Source organism: Oryzias latipes, chromosome 14 (genome assembly GCF_002234675.1).
Source record: "Oryzias latipes chromosome 14, ASM223467v1".
Taxonomy (NCBI): domain Eukaryota; kingdom Metazoa; phylum Chordata; class Actinopteri; order Beloniformes; family Adrianichthyidae; genus Oryzias; species Oryzias latipes.
The window spans coordinates 20,488,272-20,507,618 of NC_019872.2; the positions used below are offsets into that span (position 1 = coordinate 20,488,272).

Here is a 19,347-nt window from a genome sequence, read left to right on the forward strand (position 1 = left end):
AAAGACACGAGATTGATTTGGAATCACATCCCATGCTAGTTGGAGGAGGTGTGGCGACAAAAGATATTTAAAAAGTCGGCTGGCGATGTTGATCCTGTTTCTATTCGTTTTGTGCAGATGGAAACATGGGAATGCCTCAGAGCATTTTCTTTATGAACTTATTCTGCTCCAACCTGGCAACCGAGCACAAACATTTACCTGAAATTATTTAGTCATAATTGTAAAAGTGAAGATGGATGTCATAATTAATACAGAGGAGGTTGTTTGTGTTACCAAGTACATAAACATAGCAACTAATAAGTAGAAAGTCTTCTTTCTAAGTGTTTTCTAAGTGTGTTTTTCCTTTTGGCTTTCAGGACTATTTTTCAATACATTAAGTTTGCATATACAGTATTTGTGTGCCAATAGCATTTCAAATGGTTCCTGGTCTGTCTTTTTACTCGCTGTGCTGTAGACTCTTATCTGTGCTTCAGATCTGTGTGCTACACACTCTTAACCAAATTTTCAAATTCCCACTCAGATGAATATTGTCTTTTTGGTGTGTGACATTTATCTCATGATGAAGGACACATGCAAATGGTTATACAAATGATACAAGAATACTTTGGCGTACAGATGGGTTTATTGTTATATCAAAAACTACAATAAAATTTCAGTTCTGTGGCTGCACGACATGCTCCATTATCATACCTCTGCTACTGTGCTTGGCCATTGGAACTAGGAGCTTCAGCTTCACAAATGCTGTCTTCCACAAATACGTACCTGGAAACTTTAACAAACTGGAAATTGTTCGTATCATCTTTTCTCTGTAGCAACAGCTGAAGAAGATTGTTTTGACCCAGCGCAAGCTAAAGCGTTGGTGTTTACTGTTTTCTGCAGGTTCAAATCAGAGCTGAACAATTGGAAAAAGACTCTGCACTAAAGAACTGAAGAGGATTAGAAAAAGGAATCAATTTTGCAAATTAGAAACAGAGAGACCAGAACAAGAGAAATGAGAGCATTTAGTTGATGGAGATTTAAGGCTTTCTGTGCTGGAAAAGACTCAGAGCTTTGATGTTTTAGTCTAATAAAAAATGGTGACATCTGGTGGCCAACTGAAGTGAGAGCAATCCTTTTTTTTGTCTTTCGCAAAACTATATTTTTGTACTTTTCTGACAACAATTCTTTGGTTTATAAAAAATCTCAAAGGAGTTGTATAGGATTCTCAAATATTTTTATCAACATTTCCTTGTTTTTCTACCCCTGAAATATTCAGGATGGAAAATATTGGTTAAATAAATCAAATAGCCATGTAAAGTGTTTTTCTTATGGACAAATAAGATGCATATGTTCCTAATTGGTGGCTTTTTGGCTTTTATCTCCTTACATGCTGATTTTCTCACTTTTAGCTCTGAAGCTGATAGTATCGACGTCATAAAAGCAGCTTGTTTTTCATTATATGGTAACTTTCTGTTTTTGTCTTCATGTCTGACAGCGTTTTTAAAACTTTATTACTTTTGTGTCTGCTCAGTGATTATGGTTTGTCATGCTGTGTGCTGAGTGATTATAGATCAGTTTGTCCTCGTTTTTCAAAGAGGGAACTGTGAAGAATGGTCCAAACTATACAACTCTAGTTTGTTCAGAACTAAGGAGTTCAGTTAACTTGCAAAGTGAGCTCTGGTGCGTTTCAGTGACAGTGTGAATGCTCATGGACTGTCCAGTAGACCAAAGAGTGAAGAGTGGTAGAAAAAGAGTGAAGTATGCAAGTCTGAAGGAATAAAAGTGAAGAAATCTATTGTGAAAAAACTTTGGAAGTGTTTTTTTCTCATGAATTTGCAAATGTACGGTAGTCAGAGTGGAAGTGTTTCAGTATAAAAACGTAAAGCCTTAGTCTCATCCACCTATATTGGGGTTGACCCGTACAGGTGGATGTGGGAATTTGGGTTGTCTGGAGGGTCCTATCTTAAGTGGAGCGCAGGTTTGTCTTGCAGTTCCCTTCAGGCTCGTACTCCCATTTTAAGGGTTGTCATTAAAAGTGGAACGTACCATTATCATGTGTGTGGTAATTTGTAAGGATGATGTACGTTACATATACCTATGACATACAGGTGATGCTAATACACAGGTGTACATACTGACTTCTTAACACACAGATGCCGTGTGTAGGTGATACGCAAGTAAGTGTGGGACGTCTGTAGGATGTCTACACAAACTGCAATCAGCTTGTCTAATTTTCTCATTGCACACTTCGCAGTGCTTGCAACTGCCTGTCACCTGCTACGACAGGTGACAGGCACTTTATGATACTTCATGCGGGCCACCTGCATGCCCAGTACAGGTACTTTGTCCTTTTTTCGCCTGCAGACAGCCCGTTTGCCCCCGTAAGGGCAGTTGTGACTAAGGCATAAGCTAACAGTAGCTGGAAAATCTTTGGTATGTCCTGCCCATTGTCTGTCTACGAGTGTGACAGGACCCTAACCGTGAATGGTTGACGCTTCAAGAAGTGTGACTTTTACGTTTGACTGCTGGTGTAGAACCAGAGAGTTAGCCTCTCTGCAGGCCAGTAGCCGCGTTTACATGGGCAAAAGTAATCGGAAAGAACGCCTTATCGGAAAGAAAATGCGTCATGTAAACGCGCCGTTCGGAATACTCTGCCCCGATCAGACTCGTTCGGATCAGAATTTCTTTCCGATCGAGATAGGTGGGTTATACCGATCGTTTATCCGATCGTGGAGCATGTAAACGGTCATTCCGATCGTGTGTCACTACTGCTCTGGTTTACGTCACGCATAGACGGTGTTCGCTTAGAGAAAGCTTTGGAGCGCATACGGGACCGACCCCCGTGAAAAAGCGCCGCTCGGCTCTCGCCCCGCTGGCTCTCGCCCCGCTGGCTCTCCCACACCCCTCACGAGGGTGATGCGGGGAAAGAGCGCTTGCCCCCCGACGCTCACTCGGTCCAATGGCACACGAGTGAGCAGAGCAGAACAGCTGGATTAATAACTTCGTGTCTGATGGGAGGAGGATGCTTTGTTACGTGTGCGTTTTTTTTGTTTTGTTATGTGTGTGAGAATTCAGACTGCGAGCCGTCCCGCCACTCTGGGTTTGCTGCTGCAGGACTCAGGAGAGCCGCCAGCTCACGCAGCGAGTTTGGGGAAGCAGAAATAAATAAATGTCGCTCAGTCCTTAGAATCGTTCAAACAATCACGTGGATTTGTGTTTCCAGTTGTGTCCCGACAAAATAAAGACTGATGTTATTCCCAGACATTTACGTGCAGCCAAGATGCAGATTGCTGCGTTTCATGGTCCTGGATTTTGTCCATCAGGCTGTGTTAGCCTGTGTTTATAGCCTGTCCTAACCCTTCTTCCAGCACTGATCACACGGATTAAATAAAACGATGAGCGAACATGCGCTTCATACTATTCATGACATTAATAAAAGCACGTTTGGAAGATCGTCTCGTATATTACCGAGCTGCTGCATAAAATAAATGTCTGTGGCAGCTGTTTGTTTAGAACGGGACCTACTTCCTCATCCGGGACTTTTTAACACTACTGCGCATGCCCAAATGATTCATTACGACCGAAAGTGTGAGCCATGGGAACGTTTGTTCTAATCGGAAAAAGGTTTTCTGATCCCATGTGCACGAGGGAATTTTAACCCGACCATTGATCCGATCAAGATATTCTGCCTATGTAACCGCGGCTAGTGATGAGTTGAAGGAAGCCTGGAGGCCTTGTGAACGCAGCGAAGAGAGATCACCCAAACACTAACAAACCGCGGTCACCAAGCCACTGACTTGTTGTTTATGTTCAACCATGTTAAATGTGTAGTTCACTGTTGCCCTGAGGCCTATGGAGCAGCTCTAGTGGTGGGGGTTCTATATTAATGCGTATGTATTGATGTTTGGAAGACCGCAGATCCTGTGCATAAACTTCACGTTGAGGCTTCATCTGATGGTGCAACCCTTTGCAGGTGGTCAGTGTTTGGACTGGATTATTTCTGTTTACGGTCAATGGTTTGTGTTTGAGATTTGGACTTCATTTCTGATCAATCGTACTGTGATGTCGTCTCCATGTTTTATAGCTCTGTCTTCTAACCTTTCATTGTCATCATTTGTTACATTCAAACACCTTCCTTTGTAAACATTTTTATACAAGCAGATCTTGACAACACTGCTCAGCTTGTCTGCTCAGAAGTATTGCAGACTCGTTTGGTTTACCCTGAAAGTCCTTCTTGTTGCCTGTGGTTAGGGCTGTAAAGAGTATTCGAGTACAAATATTTGCAACATCCAAGATTGCTGATTTGCAATCTTTACAGATCTAGAAGAGTGCAGTAAAAATAAAATTCAGACAGGGTAATTATTACTCTAAAATGCAGAGAAATGTCAGATTTCTAGTTTGTAAACTAAACAAATCGAATGCGGTTCTGTCACTAGAAGTAAATAAAGCTTCAGAAAAAAGTGTCAGAGAAGTTTCTAATTTTTTTAAAGTAAAACTTGACGTACATTTACAGAAGTAAGTTCTGAAAAAAAAGCATTTCAAATAAAAAAGTAAAAATAGAATAGAAATATGATAAATCTGAATTTAAGAATATTACACAAATCTTGTGATCATTTTCCTCTAAAGATGAAAAAAGTTTCTGACATGTCTGTTGGAAACACTGTTGTCAGTTTAAAAAAAAACTGTGAGTGTTTTGAGTTGTTACAGTTAATTGAGGTGTTGCTGTTTTTTCTTTTATTATCTTCTTGTCATCTATCTACTGTAACTTACTTTGAGGATGGAAAATCTGAACCTTTTCAGGATTTCTTGTAAAATGATCCAGAGCAACAGTGATGTTTATGTTTTGTTTCCTGCTTAATTTAACCAGGAAGTTGACAGAGAAACATTTGAGTGACATAGTTTAAAGTGATAAGTATCCTTTCTTTCTTTTAGTCTGATCTCCTGTTCTAAATAAATGTATAAGTGATAGTGATTAAATGAATATTATTTTGATTTTCATTTCATTTTTATTTTCCATTCAGACATATTTGATTGAAATTGTACGAATCGTGGTTAAGATCGTTGATCTTAATTAGTGACAAGTAACAATCCACAGCCGTATTTGCGGTGTAGTAGATCACCGTGAATGCGTGCGCTGCAGGTAGATATGTGCAGTTGCGTTTTCATTTGGAACCTGTTGTTTGCAGTGGCAATCTGCCAGGCCTGAATGAAAATCCGCGGCTCTCATCAAAGCACAGGTGTGGTTGTACCCAGATCCGTGCCTCTGTGCACAAAGTTCATACCTCTTGAACTTTTGTGCCTCGTGTTATCTGATAGAAACAAGGGAAGCGGCTCACACTCAAAAGTGGGAAAGGTGAGCAGAGGTAGCCGGAGAAAAACAACAGGACACAAACAGTTTTTCCCTCGTCTGCAGAGCCAGAACTCGGTTCACCTCTGCTTCATTTTTTTCTTTATGTCTAATTCAGTCAAGCTGATGGGTTGAGCTTGAGGAGTTCTGCCATTTCCAGAAAATGCTATTTCTGGGCTGATGAAAATGATTGTAAGATTGTGTTTCAGGATATGGCTGACACTGTCAATAAAGTGAATGGGAAAAAAAGACAGAGCTTTTGTTTTTACAGGAGCAAAGCACTAATCCCTCTTGTTTATCTGCATTTGCAGATAGAGACGCTTCAGATGACACTGTTGTTTCAACATGTAAAGAACATCTACCCTGCAGGTGTCATAGCAGCCATTTTCACTTTAAATCCGAAGAATTGTTGCATCATCTACGGCACTAAGGGCTGTGGGTCAGTATCTAGGCTTTTAGCGCCCCCACACTTTTCCACAGGCGGGTCACACTTGCACACATATGCTAACGTGCAAGCAACTGCACGTCCAGCTGCCTGTAGCGTTAATAGCTGCGCTTACACTCATTAACCAACGCTCTTACGCAAACCCTGACTTGCTAAATGATTCATTTCCATGGTTGCGTTTGGTAAAGCATGGGGTCAGGGTTAGAGTCTGTCGTGTTACCTCAAGCCATCTCATTTCTCCAAAGACGATGAGGGCCTGATTGCTGTACTCTGGCAACAATATTCTGATCTCTTTCAGTTCTTAAATGCGGATGCAGTACTTCTTTTGGCAGCTACCTTTCTGAGCTTTAAACAAACACATGTCTATACTGTAGAAGGTTCTGCCAAGGTGAGTACGGTAAGCTTTGATTAGACAGAAGCAATGTCGATCTTACACAAAACTAACTGAAGATAAGAGCTTTCCTGCTCTTTATATTAGCATTGATTAATCTTTTTTCTTCACTTTCAGGGTTGAATGCTGTGCTTTGGCTGACAGATCAGTCGCAGAAAAAAACTCAAATGTAGAGACACCTTTTCTGATTTTAACAGCTTTAACAGTCCCGCTTACAATTCAGAGGCGAATTTCTAATGAACTACTGCTGCTCTGCAGAAACTATGCCCTAGAAAACGCCACCGTTTTTTATTTTTTTCATTTTGGCTAAAAATGACGAAACAATTAAGAGATCACTGGGAAAGATTTTACAATAGATCACAGGATCAAGGATCAGGATCAACGGAGTGTGAATTTATTCATAAAATTCATCATTGAATTTTGTATTTAACCTTGTAGCAGTGCACAAAATGGGTGCAATCTTAAACTAAAAGATGACCATTAGCTCCACAAGCCAATATGTGAACCATTAACTATGTTTATGGCGCAAATAAAGGTTTATACAGAAAAAAACGCTTAAAAATTAATTACATTTTAGTTGTCATTGGTAGGATTTCTGTGGATTTAAATCCAGATGCTGGACTCTGCATCACTTTTTGCTTTCTAATTAGATCAATTTGATTCATTTCCTCACTGTCATATGCCCCTTCAGGGTTTCAAAGTCTCCTGACGGAACTTCTTTGAACCTTTCCTTTCCTTCTACACTTGGATCAGATGAAGGGAGGACCACGTACTGATGCATCGCTGTCATCTCCCACTGCAGCCACCTGCATTATTTCGATTGTTTTTGTGGTCGGCCTTTTAACCAGCAGGTCATCAGCAGCCTGGGACCTTAACAGCTGGTAATGGAGCAGTAGAGCTCCCCCCACTGACACAAACTGACAGAGCTGCCTGGGCCTGGTTCCCTGCTGGCTTAAACTATAAAAGCTCTTGGATTATTGGCAGATGAAGAAAGAAGAACCTCTTAAGTGAAAGGGGGAAAAAATATTGACTTCTTTCCACAGCTACTGTTTTTTCCCCTGTGTATTTGTTTGTGGGGCTGGTAGGTTCCTGGCTTGGGAATATTTTTGGGGTAGTCTTTGATTGAGCTGGAAAGGAATGCCTTTAATCGTGCCTACAAAGGAACCGAGGGACATGTCCCCGTCGGTTTTGCAACAGATTTACACCGATGAGGCGGGACAGAGGAGTGAGCATTTATCAGTCTGTGGGGAAAAGTTTGCATACTGGTCTCTGTGAAATGGAGACTCCGTGATTTGGTTTCCCAGGCTTTGTCTGTTTCAAGGCCAAACAAAAAGCCAGCAAAGACGCTGCAGACGGTCTTTCCTGCTGTCTACAGAGCAGCCTGGACGTGCCTTTAAGTGCTAGATGGTGGCACATGCAGAGAGCTGGCAGACACTGAAGTGGTGCGCACGCATCGAAAATAGAAGATAGTGTTTCATCTAGTCAACAATGCAAAACATAGACGGTGTGAACGTTGAGGTGGTTGCCCACATAGCCTCCGAAAGTCAAAGCGGCCACTCCTTCTGAGCCTGCTTGGCTCAGCTTTGGGATTATTATCTCTTTTATTAGGTATGATTGCACCGCCTCGAGCATCAACACGTTTAATAATCTTGCTGAGAACCAAACGGGATTGTGTTAACAGGACGATTCAAAGTGGCATTTCACAGTAAAATCTCAAAGTTGTTGCTGTTTCTCAGTGAGTCCAAGCACCAGGAAAGAAATGTCAGTGAGCGCTCTTTCTTTTATAGATAGAATTCTTCTTTCTTAAAGGCCACGTTGAGCTGAAAGCCTCTAATTTTAGCCTTGTAAATGCAGATTGGTGGGTGCAGCTGGCAGCAGCTCCTGCAGGGAAAGCCATGGGTTTATGCTGCCCAAAACTTCACTTCCTCTTCTGACGATTAAGGCCGCTTTTAACGCCTCTAACAAATTTTGAGTACCAGTACTTATTGCTGTGCTTTTTAGTCATTTTTGTGCCACTTATATTGGATTTTTGTTATTATTCAAAACTATTTTCTATTACGTTTCTTGATTCTCCTATTAGTCTTTTCTACATAGTTCAAATGTACTTTATTACACAACAGCTAATTCTTGGGTAACAGCCTCCAAAACAAACTCCTGTCTGTCTTTCCTGGCTCTTTTCTGTCCCACCACGGTTCTCCCAGCTCCGGGTTCAGCCTTCAGACAGATGCGCAGCAGTCCTTTGCAGTGCATTACGTCAGTCACCAACTCCAGGGTGACAGCTGTTGATGTCGCCCTTGGGTCTTTTTAATTTAGGGATTTCCGCTGGGTGAGATGAGGGGGGGACCTGTGAGCTCAGCGCACAGCCACATGAAGGGGCTCAGGCCAAACCAGGCCATCAATGGCCCAGATTGGGGTGGAAAGACTTAGAGCGGCATGGGTGGCTATGACCATCCCCATCAGGGTTTGGATGAGCTCTGGGTGATCTGTCAACTCCAAGGAGGACTGATCTACTTAAATGATCTTTTTTGTTTACAATCTCACGCCAGAGAAAATTCTATTTTCTACATTTTGTTTAGACTTATAGGGGAGGTAAATTCCATGTATGTGATTGATAGTTATTTATTAAAAAAATGTAATATTATTTTGTTATTTTACCAGATTTTTTTCAGTAATACTATTTTTTTTTGTTTTAAAAAGTTTATTTCTCAACCTCTTTAAATTTTAAAACAGTATTCTTTTATTTCAGGTTTATATAAAAACTTTACACATTTCACACATGCAGACATATCTTCACTAACTTATTTGGTCAAAAGAAAAATAATTCCAAGGCATTTTTGCCAGTTTTTTGCAATGGTTGTACACTTCAGCTTACTTTTTCAATAATATTCCTTTGTTTTAGTCTTGTTCTGTTTTGAATTTTTTCCCTGTCACAGTCATATCAGCTTGAGCTGTATAATCATAATTTCATTTTCTGTTCATGTCTTGTTTATGCCTTGTTCATGTGTTGTTCATGTTTTGTTTGTGTCTTGTTCATGTCTTGTTCATATTAAGTTCATGTCTTGTTCATGCTTTGTTCATGTTATGTTTATTTCTTGTTCATGTTTACTTGTTCATGTACTGTTCATGTTTTCTTGTTCATGGATTGTTCATGTTATTTTCATGTCTTCTTCATGTCTTGTTCATGTTTTCTTGTTTGTGTGTTGTTTATATCATGTTCATGTCTTGTTTATGCCTTGTCCATGTGTTGTTTGTGTTTTGTTTGTGTCTTGTTCATGTCGTGTTCATGTTATGTTCATGTCTTTTTTGTGTTCATTTCTAGTATTTGTTCTGTTTATATTCTGCTTACGTTTAAATGTAATTTTCAAATGTTGTAGTTCCCGTCAACAAGCCTTGTTCCCTGCACATTGGATCCTTCTGACATTCTTGGCTTTCTGTTGTCATGTAAAGTTTGTAGTTTCTTGCATCGATATATTACAAATTCATAAAAAAAAACATTTAGTCAACTTGAGTTAGAAGTGTCAGTCTAAATGTAAAAATACTAACTATCACTTATTAACAGGAGTTCTATTACGGCACACACTGACAGATGCTGTTTTTGTTGATGAAGTCTGAGTTGTCATTTTCAGCATTGATACAAATTTCAGTACTTTACAAACTCACTAATAATCAGTTTGCCGGATGAATCTAATTCTGCCTCTTGTTTGTGAAGAATCTGAAAACTGATGAGTCTTTGTTGTGTTTTTGCAGTATCACCCTCTGTCCCTGTGCAACACAAGCGAGGATGAGCGACAAGATGGCGACTTCATCACCATCGTCAAGCTGGAGCACAGGGTGCCCCGCTGCCTGCCGCTGCTCGACAAGGTACCCCCCCCACACGCAAACGCACCCATGCAGATGTGGCACTGATAAGCACTGCTCGCCCTTTTCTCTCCTTTGCTCCGTCAGACAAATAAAACGTCTTAGTCTGCCGTCTCCTCTCCTCTGCTCTCGGGTTTCGACATTAAAAAGAAAATGGTTTTGGAGGGAAATGTCTGGCTGGATCGTAATGTTTTGTTCAGAACAGAGGTCTCTTTGGTTGGAGCAGGAGGGGGTGGGCACTACTCGGCTTCTATGTAGCAAGTGGCTGAGAGCCCTGGCTCTGGATGTAAGAACTTGGAGTTTCAGCTGTCACAGGTCAGATCCTAGTCAGGCCGCCAGAGCCAGACTCCCAGTGTTCTCCATTACTGCTCCCTCTAATATGAAAGCAGCGGTTCAGATGAATGTGTAACTGTGACGAAGATGACCTACATCTCCCCTGTGTTTAAGCACTCTGCCATACACACAGGCTGGCATCCCCCAGCTTTAAAGCAGCGTGATTTAAGTGCTTGCTATTTTTCACTTGTTTTTCAAGTGGTGACAAATTAGCAGGCAGGAATATAGTTAGGCGAATGCCTTTTTTTAGCCTGTGTTTTCTTTTTCCCTAATTTAAAGCCATGTCGAGGAGAAGCTTGCCAAGGCGACGATGTAGACATTCCCATAGCTCCCCACGCTGCTCCTTCTCCTCCTCCTTCTCCTGTTAGAGCCCTGGGGAGGAGGGCTGTCACTCAGGACGGACTGCAGAAAATACTTTGGATGATAGACTATATGGAAACACAGTTTTGTGCCTGTAAACAAAACTTCCTTTTCCACTCCAATGCAACAGCACTTTTGAACAAAAGCCAACTACTTGAGCGTGGCTCCTTGCCTGCCAGAGTGAGTGTGGAAGGATCTGCATTGTTGTTGTGGTTGCTTGGAAAATATGCACTGCAAAAAAACTCCAATGCAGCCACCTGCATCCTGGCTTTCCCAGCCTGGGTCCGGCTGAGTTTGTTGGGTATTGAGTTCGCAGCTGTCGAGACGATTGCTCCCTGCCTTCTCAAGCGCATGAATCAGACGGCGTGGGGTGTGCGGTGCCGGCTCGCCTCTGCACCTCTATGGGACTTGTTTACAGTTTAGTCTGACTACAACCCACTCTGCCAATCTATAGATACTCGGACGGCCGCAGTCGGCTCACGTTGCACCACATTGACTGAGAATAGGCTATAAGCTAAACAAAGTGGCATTTAAACCTTGAATGAGTAAATTTGGTTGTTGTTCCTTTGGTTTTTAGGGATTCCTGCGCTTTTTGAAGGGAAATCCACTCACTGACCTGTTCCGGCTCCTTAGCCAGTTTTTCAGTCCTTGTGTTATATTGAGGTAAAGAGGAAAAGTATTTCTTCTGCTCCATGGCGATGATTTTACTCACAACTCCAAGGTATATTTCTAATGAACAACTGCCACTCTGCAGAAACTATGTCATTTAAAATGACACTGCTTTTTTATTTAAATTTTGGCTAAAAACAGCATAATCATATTTAAAAGACCACTGGGAATCCTTAGAAAATAGATCAAAAGAGTGGGACTTTAAGGGCCTCTTCTTGCTATTAAATATGAAATCAACAAAAGGTCTTGCTTAAAAAAAAAACCAAAGGACATTATGACCGCCCTCTTTGTTACTAGGACAAAAGAACTAAAGCCGTGTGCTTAAGAGACAACTGAACACCTGATGAGTCAGCAGCAGCTTAAACCACCTTCAGCTGTAACAGTTAAGTTAAAGGGAAATTGTTTCTGTCTGATATTGCACTTGAAAGTGTCTGCTTCTTTTTAAGGTTTGTTCATGAGCAATTTTTGAATGATTATGTAATCACAGCATGGTTTATGAATTTCAGACAAAAAAGACCTACGTTTTATTTATGTTTATAAGTTTAACTAGCCACAAAAACATGAGCACGCTGAAGTATTGTTCGTGTTTGTTTTTGTGTAAATCAAAAATGTTGTATCAACAAAAATGTTTTATTCTTTTTTATGTGATTAAACTGTTTCACTTTAGTTAAATGTGTTTGTTGGACACTTCACCTTAATGCTATTTTTGTTGTACTTATATTTTAACTGAACTTCAAGTTTTTCTAAAAGTGCTGAAATTGAATTTGTCCTTCTGATTAGAAAGATTACTTGGACCAAACATTGGAATCTTTGACTTTGATTCTTCTGTTCTCCAACACAAACCTTGAAGAAGAACTAAACTGTTTGTCTCTGATTTCATCAACGTTGGTTGCGTTGGTTGTGCTTCATGACAGTTAACAGCAGTGCAGTAAGTGACGCCGTCACATGAACCCAATGCATCATGGGAGTCGTAGTGGTGTTGATGCCGGACAGACTCGCGTCTCTGAGCTTCATTATCTTGTTACACACTTGTTACACGGTCTGACACTAGAGATGCTGCTTGGAAGATCAGCAATAGTTTTGAATGTTTACCACTTGTGAAAAATATGTGTCATGGTTGAATGTTGGCCTTCAGATGATCAAACAATTGAATTGTTTCCAAGTTGGAACTTCTCTGATCTTACGTTTGTCTTAAAGTCCCACTCTGACCATCTTTTTATCTGTTGTAAAAGCGTTCCCATTGGTCTTTTAATTATGATTATGCCGTTTTTAGGCAAAATAAAAAAAATACTGAATCATTGTCTAGGACATAGTTTCTGCGGAGCAGCAGTAGTTTAATAAAAAATTCACCTCTGTATTGACATTGAGCAAACACGCCCCCAATATCCGTCACGTCTTTATGCGCTCTCCTGCTAGTTTAAAGCCCCTCACAACCCCAGCCTAACATTACCGATGCAACAAAATGGTGAGCAATATCAGAGTTATCCAGCTGGACAGTTTTGATGTCAGCTTGGACAAGGAAAACCAAAATCAACATGGATCTAGTCGCCTGCAAATGGATGCATTAGAATGGAGCCACACAGGGAGCTTGTGTATTTTCTATTTAACAATTAAGCTCCTTTTCGTATTAGTGCTGTGCAAGTTCATGGTGTCTGTATTATTAACTGACTTCTTGGGTCTTCTGACACGGTTGTGTCTGATAACAGAAGAACCAAAAAGTCAGGAAGCTCCTTTTCAAACCGCATTTTTCATCTGCTCTTGATTTGCAATGATTTCAATAAAGAAATACTCAGAAATTCAATTTTGAGCTTCATTTTCTTGATCTACAGTATGTCCTCCATCTTCAGAAAAATGCAACAAGAACATGTTAAAAACACCAAAAACAGGATTTTCATTGGAGTGGGTCTTTAAAAACTGTCCACAGGCGTTATGTTGTATCCTGTAAGTGTCCAGTTTTTTTCTAATCTGTGTTTCAGATCCAGATTTTCTTTTTGCAAAAGCTCAAATCCAAAACCTAAAATGCTCTCCTCGATGGCAGCAGAGACCGTAGGGTTTCTCTGCCAGGGTGTTGTGCTGCTGTGGAAGCGATCTGTCTGCTCCATGCCTGACTCGTCTGTTTACACGGAGGCTCTGGAAATGTTTTCAGCTCCAGAACAACACTTGACTCCGGGAGAAAAGGCATTTCTGCCAGGAGCGCTTGTGTTAACTCCGCGGCATGCAGAATTGACTCTGAATAAGCGCTCTAATCTGCACTTTTTGGGATGACTTCTTTTCTCTCCAGCTCGGGCAAACAGCATGAATTCAGAGTCATTATGTGAAAACTGCTCCTGCGGTGATTGAGTCTTTGGCCCGTGTCTGAACTTGTCCATTCTCAGAGAGCTGGTCTTATTGATTCTGCTCCTCAGATGAAAAGGCCTTTGGACTGCTTGTGCAGTAATCCTGTTTTCTTTGCCGGGGCCTTTCATGTCCATGCGTGTGTGCACACTGCATGTGTGTTAGTGGATCACATTGTTTCAAGTGTGCTTCCATAGATTCATCTTAACTTTGAGCTGACAGCAGAGTATGTGTAATATTTGAACTGTGTGAATGATGACTTCTTAAAAAAACCTTTTTTCCAGAATCTAATGACAAAATAACATTTTTGAGAATTAGAAGGGGGATTTTTGGAAAATAGTTTTTCACTTTACAGAAAACAAACAAACAATAGGATTCTGGAGTTTTTAGTTCAAATATGAAAATAACTGTAAAGAGGCCCAGTGACCATTACGTTACCATATTAAGTTATTGAAGGAACCAAAATGATTTGTCTGTTTTTATTTGGGCGGCGTATTTTACCCAAAAAAACAAAAAAACAAAAAAAAACCTATAAGGAGATCAACAGCTAGTAAATGTCCAAAGTAACTCATTATAATATTAAGATTTTTGGATTTTTTATTTTTAACCTGAGACCTTCTCATTGACTTTTTTAAAAAGACCAAAGCAGTTCACTGAGATATTTACCTTTTAAGCTTTTAAAAAAGAAAACTGCAACTGAAAAATATGTCCAAAGGGAGAGGAAATGGAGGCATTTTTCTAAAAGGAGTGAACAAATAAATGTTTTGTGTTTTCTGTTTGGCTTTTAAAAGTGTGAACCTTCCATTGAGGTTGGAAACGTTGCTCCTTTTCACAATGTGCAGCAGGTCGTGGAGCGTCGCATCATGCCTGATAATGCTGTTTATTTTGTGCTTGGCTGCCATTGATAAAGTAACATAACATTAGTTTAAAAAATATGATTTTTTCTTTATTTACAAAAAAAGGATATAAGCCACAATTTCTTGACATAGTTTGCTATTGTAGTAAAAACGACTTACTTATATAGGGTTAACCTGCTGAGGTCTTCATCTGATATCCTAAGTCCAGAGTTTGCAGCTTATTTGAGAGGATTTAAAACAGACTGAAAGGGAAATAATGGATTTCTTCTTTTTTTGTCTGTTTCGAATCTCATTTTCTAGTTCTAGAGGATAAAACCCAAAACCTGAGGAAATCGGGATTAGTCTGCATTCACCTCCCTTTTTTGTTCAGTGGCTGAGCCCGGTGTCTCTAGCTCAGTGTTTTTCAACCTTTTTTCAGCCAAGGTCCACTTTTTCCTTGACAAAAATCCAGCGGCACACCAGCAACCAAAAAGTTTTAAGAAAGACGGACTCTACAGTCTGTATTGATGTACGGTCCCTGCATGAGCTCACGTTCCTTTTTAAAAAAATAATAATAATTAAGGGGAATGAAGTATTAGGCTGCAGCTGTTTTTCATAAAAAATGCAATATTTTGTTATAATAATATTTTATTAATGTAGTTCAAAATTTGCCCAGGTAGTTTTTCCCCCCTCCAGCTTATTAAAATGCAATTTCAGCTCAATCTCACCAAAACCAAATACAATGACATTCTTTCTAAACTGCTATTAATTTATTTTTGTTTTTGTTTGTGCAAGAGCAATTTTTTAACAAATACATAATCACAGCATGCTGGATAAATGTGTCTGTCAGGCACGTCACCTTAATGCTGCTGTTTCTTTTATTTGTTATTATATTTAAACTTAACTTTAAGTTTTTCAAGAGTGAATAAAGTCTGAAATTGAATCGTCTTTCAGTCCAGACATTATTAGAAAGCAGTTCTTTCTTTTGTAAAGACGACTTTGGACCAAACACCGGAATCTCTGACTTGAATTTCTTTGCTCTCCAACACAAACTCGAAGGAAAAATAAACTGTTTTCCTGCTGTCATGACAAACATTTGCAAACTGCTAGAACAGATGTTTGCGTATGTTGTGTCACATTAACCCAATGCATCATGGGAATTGTAGTTAAATGCAGTGGTGCTGATGCCGGACAGAGTCACGTCTCTGGGCTTCATTAGTTTATTCACTGTTTACACAGTCAAACAACGAATCCCGCAAGAAGGTACCAAGGTGCACGGATGATCCGTGATCCGTTCAGATCACCACAGACTTGTGTCGCCGTGGTTGCCTCCCTGCTCCCTTCTCTTTCCTCCCTCTGCCTGCTTCATTTAAATCAATTGTCCTTTCACATCTAACCCGATTCGTGCATCAAACCCGCATTCTCCTAAGTCGCTGCTGGACTGTTTGTCCAAAAGTGTGTTTAGATATCTGACGCTCCCGCCGCGTGTGGGCGGAGCTACCGTCAAACTTTTTTTTTCTTGCCCTCCATGTGAAAGTCAAGAAGATGTTGAGAGATCTGGTGTACGTATGTTGAAGAACTCCACAAAGTTGCCGGCAAACTACTTAGTGTGAAACCTGCGCCTTTTTTGACGATATTCTGGTGACAATAAATGTTCTGTATCCGGGAAAATGAATCATTTCCTGCAGCACACCTGACCCTCTCTTACGGATCTGTAGTGTGCCGCGGCACACTGGTTGAAAAACACTGCTCTAGCTCATCGGAGACAAGTCAAAGAGGAAGAACATCTGGAAAAAGATTCCCTTTTCAGCTTTTGAGAGAAAATGCAAAAAGCAGCAGGTACACAATGGACACTTTAGTTGGTTTGAAATGCGTCAGCGTTTAAAGACTTCACCAACTGCTTTGATTTCTGTCCAAAAGTCTCTTTTTGTTTTTTTTGCTACACCCAGCAAGACCAGTTGTACATTTGGGCTCCTGTCTGGTTCTTCTGCCAGTTGCAGCTCCATTTATGAACTCCTGCAGGCTTTGCCTTTCCTTTTATTAATATGTTTGTAAAGACATTGACTTTTTGAAGCCCTGCAATAAAACTTTCCTTCGCATGGAAACCATCAGAGTTTAGCTGTTTCCAGAATCAGATCATGTCTACAGCATTAAAACGTTAAAAAACCATCTGGGAAGGGGATGAAATCTGTTATTTGGTACAAGACTTTTATTTAGGCGTCATTGAAGACGCTCGTAATGCCATGATTTACTTGTAAACAGAAGAAAAACATAAAAATCAGCTCAGACTGGAATGACAAGGCAGATGTAGACAGTTAAGATTATGTCTTAAAAACTAAACATGTTATGAATGACACAAATTTAAAGTAGGATTATGTGGACAAATTTAAGGTTAGTAATTGATTGAGTTATTTGCAGAGTTGAACTGAAGATATTACAGTTTCAGTGGTTCTGTCACAGCTGTTGTTGTGCAGAAAAGCATCATTATTTTGGGGTTATGCTGCACTCATCAGCTCTGCAAAGAAACAGATCGCCCATCATTCTGAAGGCAACCAAAAGACGGATGCACAAAACATCCCCAAAAATCCACAACCTCTTCTTGGACTGGCATGTAATTGTCCTTAAACGTCTGGAACGTTCATGGAAGAGGCCTTTAGCTTGATGTTTGGAAAATCCCCCAAACAAGACACGACAAACGGCTGTGTTTACTTCTTATTTAGGATCGCAGAAGCTTTGGCTTTTGCAGGCCTCTCATCTCCTTTAGGACTTCTATGATATGCCACAGAGGGGGTGAAAGACTTTCTCATTGTTGTACATCAATGTGCTGCAAAGAAACTGAAGTATTTCTACAGTCTTAACTGCTGGGACGTCTTTCTAGTTTTTCCACCAAATTTGATACTGATCCTTAAATGTAAGAGTTACAATCAATAATCATCATAATTTTTTTTTTTTACAACAAAAATTTGATTCACACTAATAATAATAAAGGGATTTCATGTGATATTTAGGTTTGTTATTTAAATATCGTACCAAAAAATGGAGATGTAATACTGTAATATGGAACCCATGCCAGTTTGTCTGTTACACACTGATCTGCCACCTTGTGTAGATTGTGTCAGCATTTCTTTTTTATATTTATGTGTTTATTTCAAACTGAAAAAATGAACATAAACAGAAGTATATACGATACATGACTACATGTTAAGTTAGAAAAGGGCTTTAAATTGAGTTTGACAATTTATTGAGTCTAAGCCTCTTTTTTCAATTAAATCCAAACTTAAATTTATACAAACAGGTTTTGGAAAGAATTACAACAAAAATACAAATACACCGAAAACAATCAAATATGGTAAAAAAAAAAAAAAAAAAAAAAGGTAAAAAAAAGTATTTCACAAGAAATAAATGATAAATGTTGCAGCTTTTCCTGGTGATCTCGTTGTCTGATTAGCGTGTCTCCTTCGTTCTTTCATTTCTTTCACTTTCTGAAACAGATGGTGCTCCTACTGTGAAAGTATTTTTCCAGAGCCAGATTCTTCTGTCCCATGTTCTTTTCATGGTGATGCAAATATCAAACACTTGCAGGGTTTTTAATCAAGCCACACAATGGCCACCTTTGTCAGGCGGCTCTCTCATCCACCTACACAAGAAGAATCACAGTCCCGCCCTGCACCAACAGGAGCTGTGCTCACTGCTGTTCTTCCTGTGGTTTTGGGTTCAGCTTGATAATATCTATATGCATTTAACTCATGTCTCCATTGATGTGTGCAGAAAATATGTACTGTGCTTCTTTTAAATCACCCAGAGTCTGCAGGATTGTGAATAGGGGAAAAATATGATTGTAGAATGAATGATAATAATTGTTTTAGATGTGATAACAATTTCAAAACCTTAAAATATTAAGAATAGGACTTTTAGAGAACACATTTAGAGGTGAAAAAAAGGTCAAAGGATGAAATGTAAACCATTAATCTTTTCATTGGGAATCTACAAATCTGGATTTGCTTTATTTGTCTGGCAAATATAGTCATATATAAATCTGTTTTTATTATCTGACCGGAGCATTAGCATAACCTTCAACATGCTTTTTATCAACCAGGACAAAACAACTGCTACTGCCGCCTAGTGTTTGCTTATAGTACTGCAGAAAATAATAAATAAAACAATAAAAGAATCAGAGTGCGTAGTTAAGAAATCTGCTTGACAAGAGCTAAAGGATTTTGTAAGTTATGGTTGCTTAAAAATCAATTTTTTGCTTCTTAACCCTTGTACTATCTTAGATGACCCCACCCTTACATCGACGTGTTATTCCTACCATGACAATTCAATTCAATTTTATTTGTATAGCCCAAAATCACAACAACAGTTGTCTCGATGGGCTTCGAAGTAAAACATGAACTCAAAAGGATCATGAATACAAAGAGTTCAGTAGGAAAATACTAAAATGAACTAACAAACTGACTAAGCTATACTGGCATCCCTGCCCTTAGACCCCCCTTCGCGGTAAGGAAAAACTCCTAAAAAACCGGATTCCGGAAAAAACGAAGAAACCTCATGGGTGCCCACATGAGAGAGGGATCCTCCCCCAGGACGGACAGGCGATTTACCAGAACTCTTAGAGAAGAATGAACTTATCTAACACTACAACTACATATATAAAGTCCAGCAGACAAGCTTCATCCAGCCGTGGTTATCGGGACAGTCAAAGGCGCGAGTCGAGCCTGAGACAGGAACCACAGCCAGGTGTAGGAGCAGGAGCAGAGACGAGGTACTCGGTCAGGTACAGAGCAGAGACGAG

General features: G+C 39.9%; 1 protein-coding gene across 1 annotated transcript in view; it reads left to right on the forward strand.

Moving 5' to 3' along the window:
- rnf43 (ring finger protein 43) overlaps nucleotides 1-19,347 on the forward strand; it is a 98,018-nt gene that overhangs the window by 47,616 nt on the left and 31,055 nt on the right. The window contains exon 2 of the mRNA XM_023962313.1: nucleotides 9,910-10,023. Within this exon, the coding sequence (XP_023818081.1) occupies nucleotides 9,910-10,023 (114 nt within the window). The remainder of the gene's footprint in view (nucleotides 1-9,909; nucleotides 10,024-19,347) is intronic.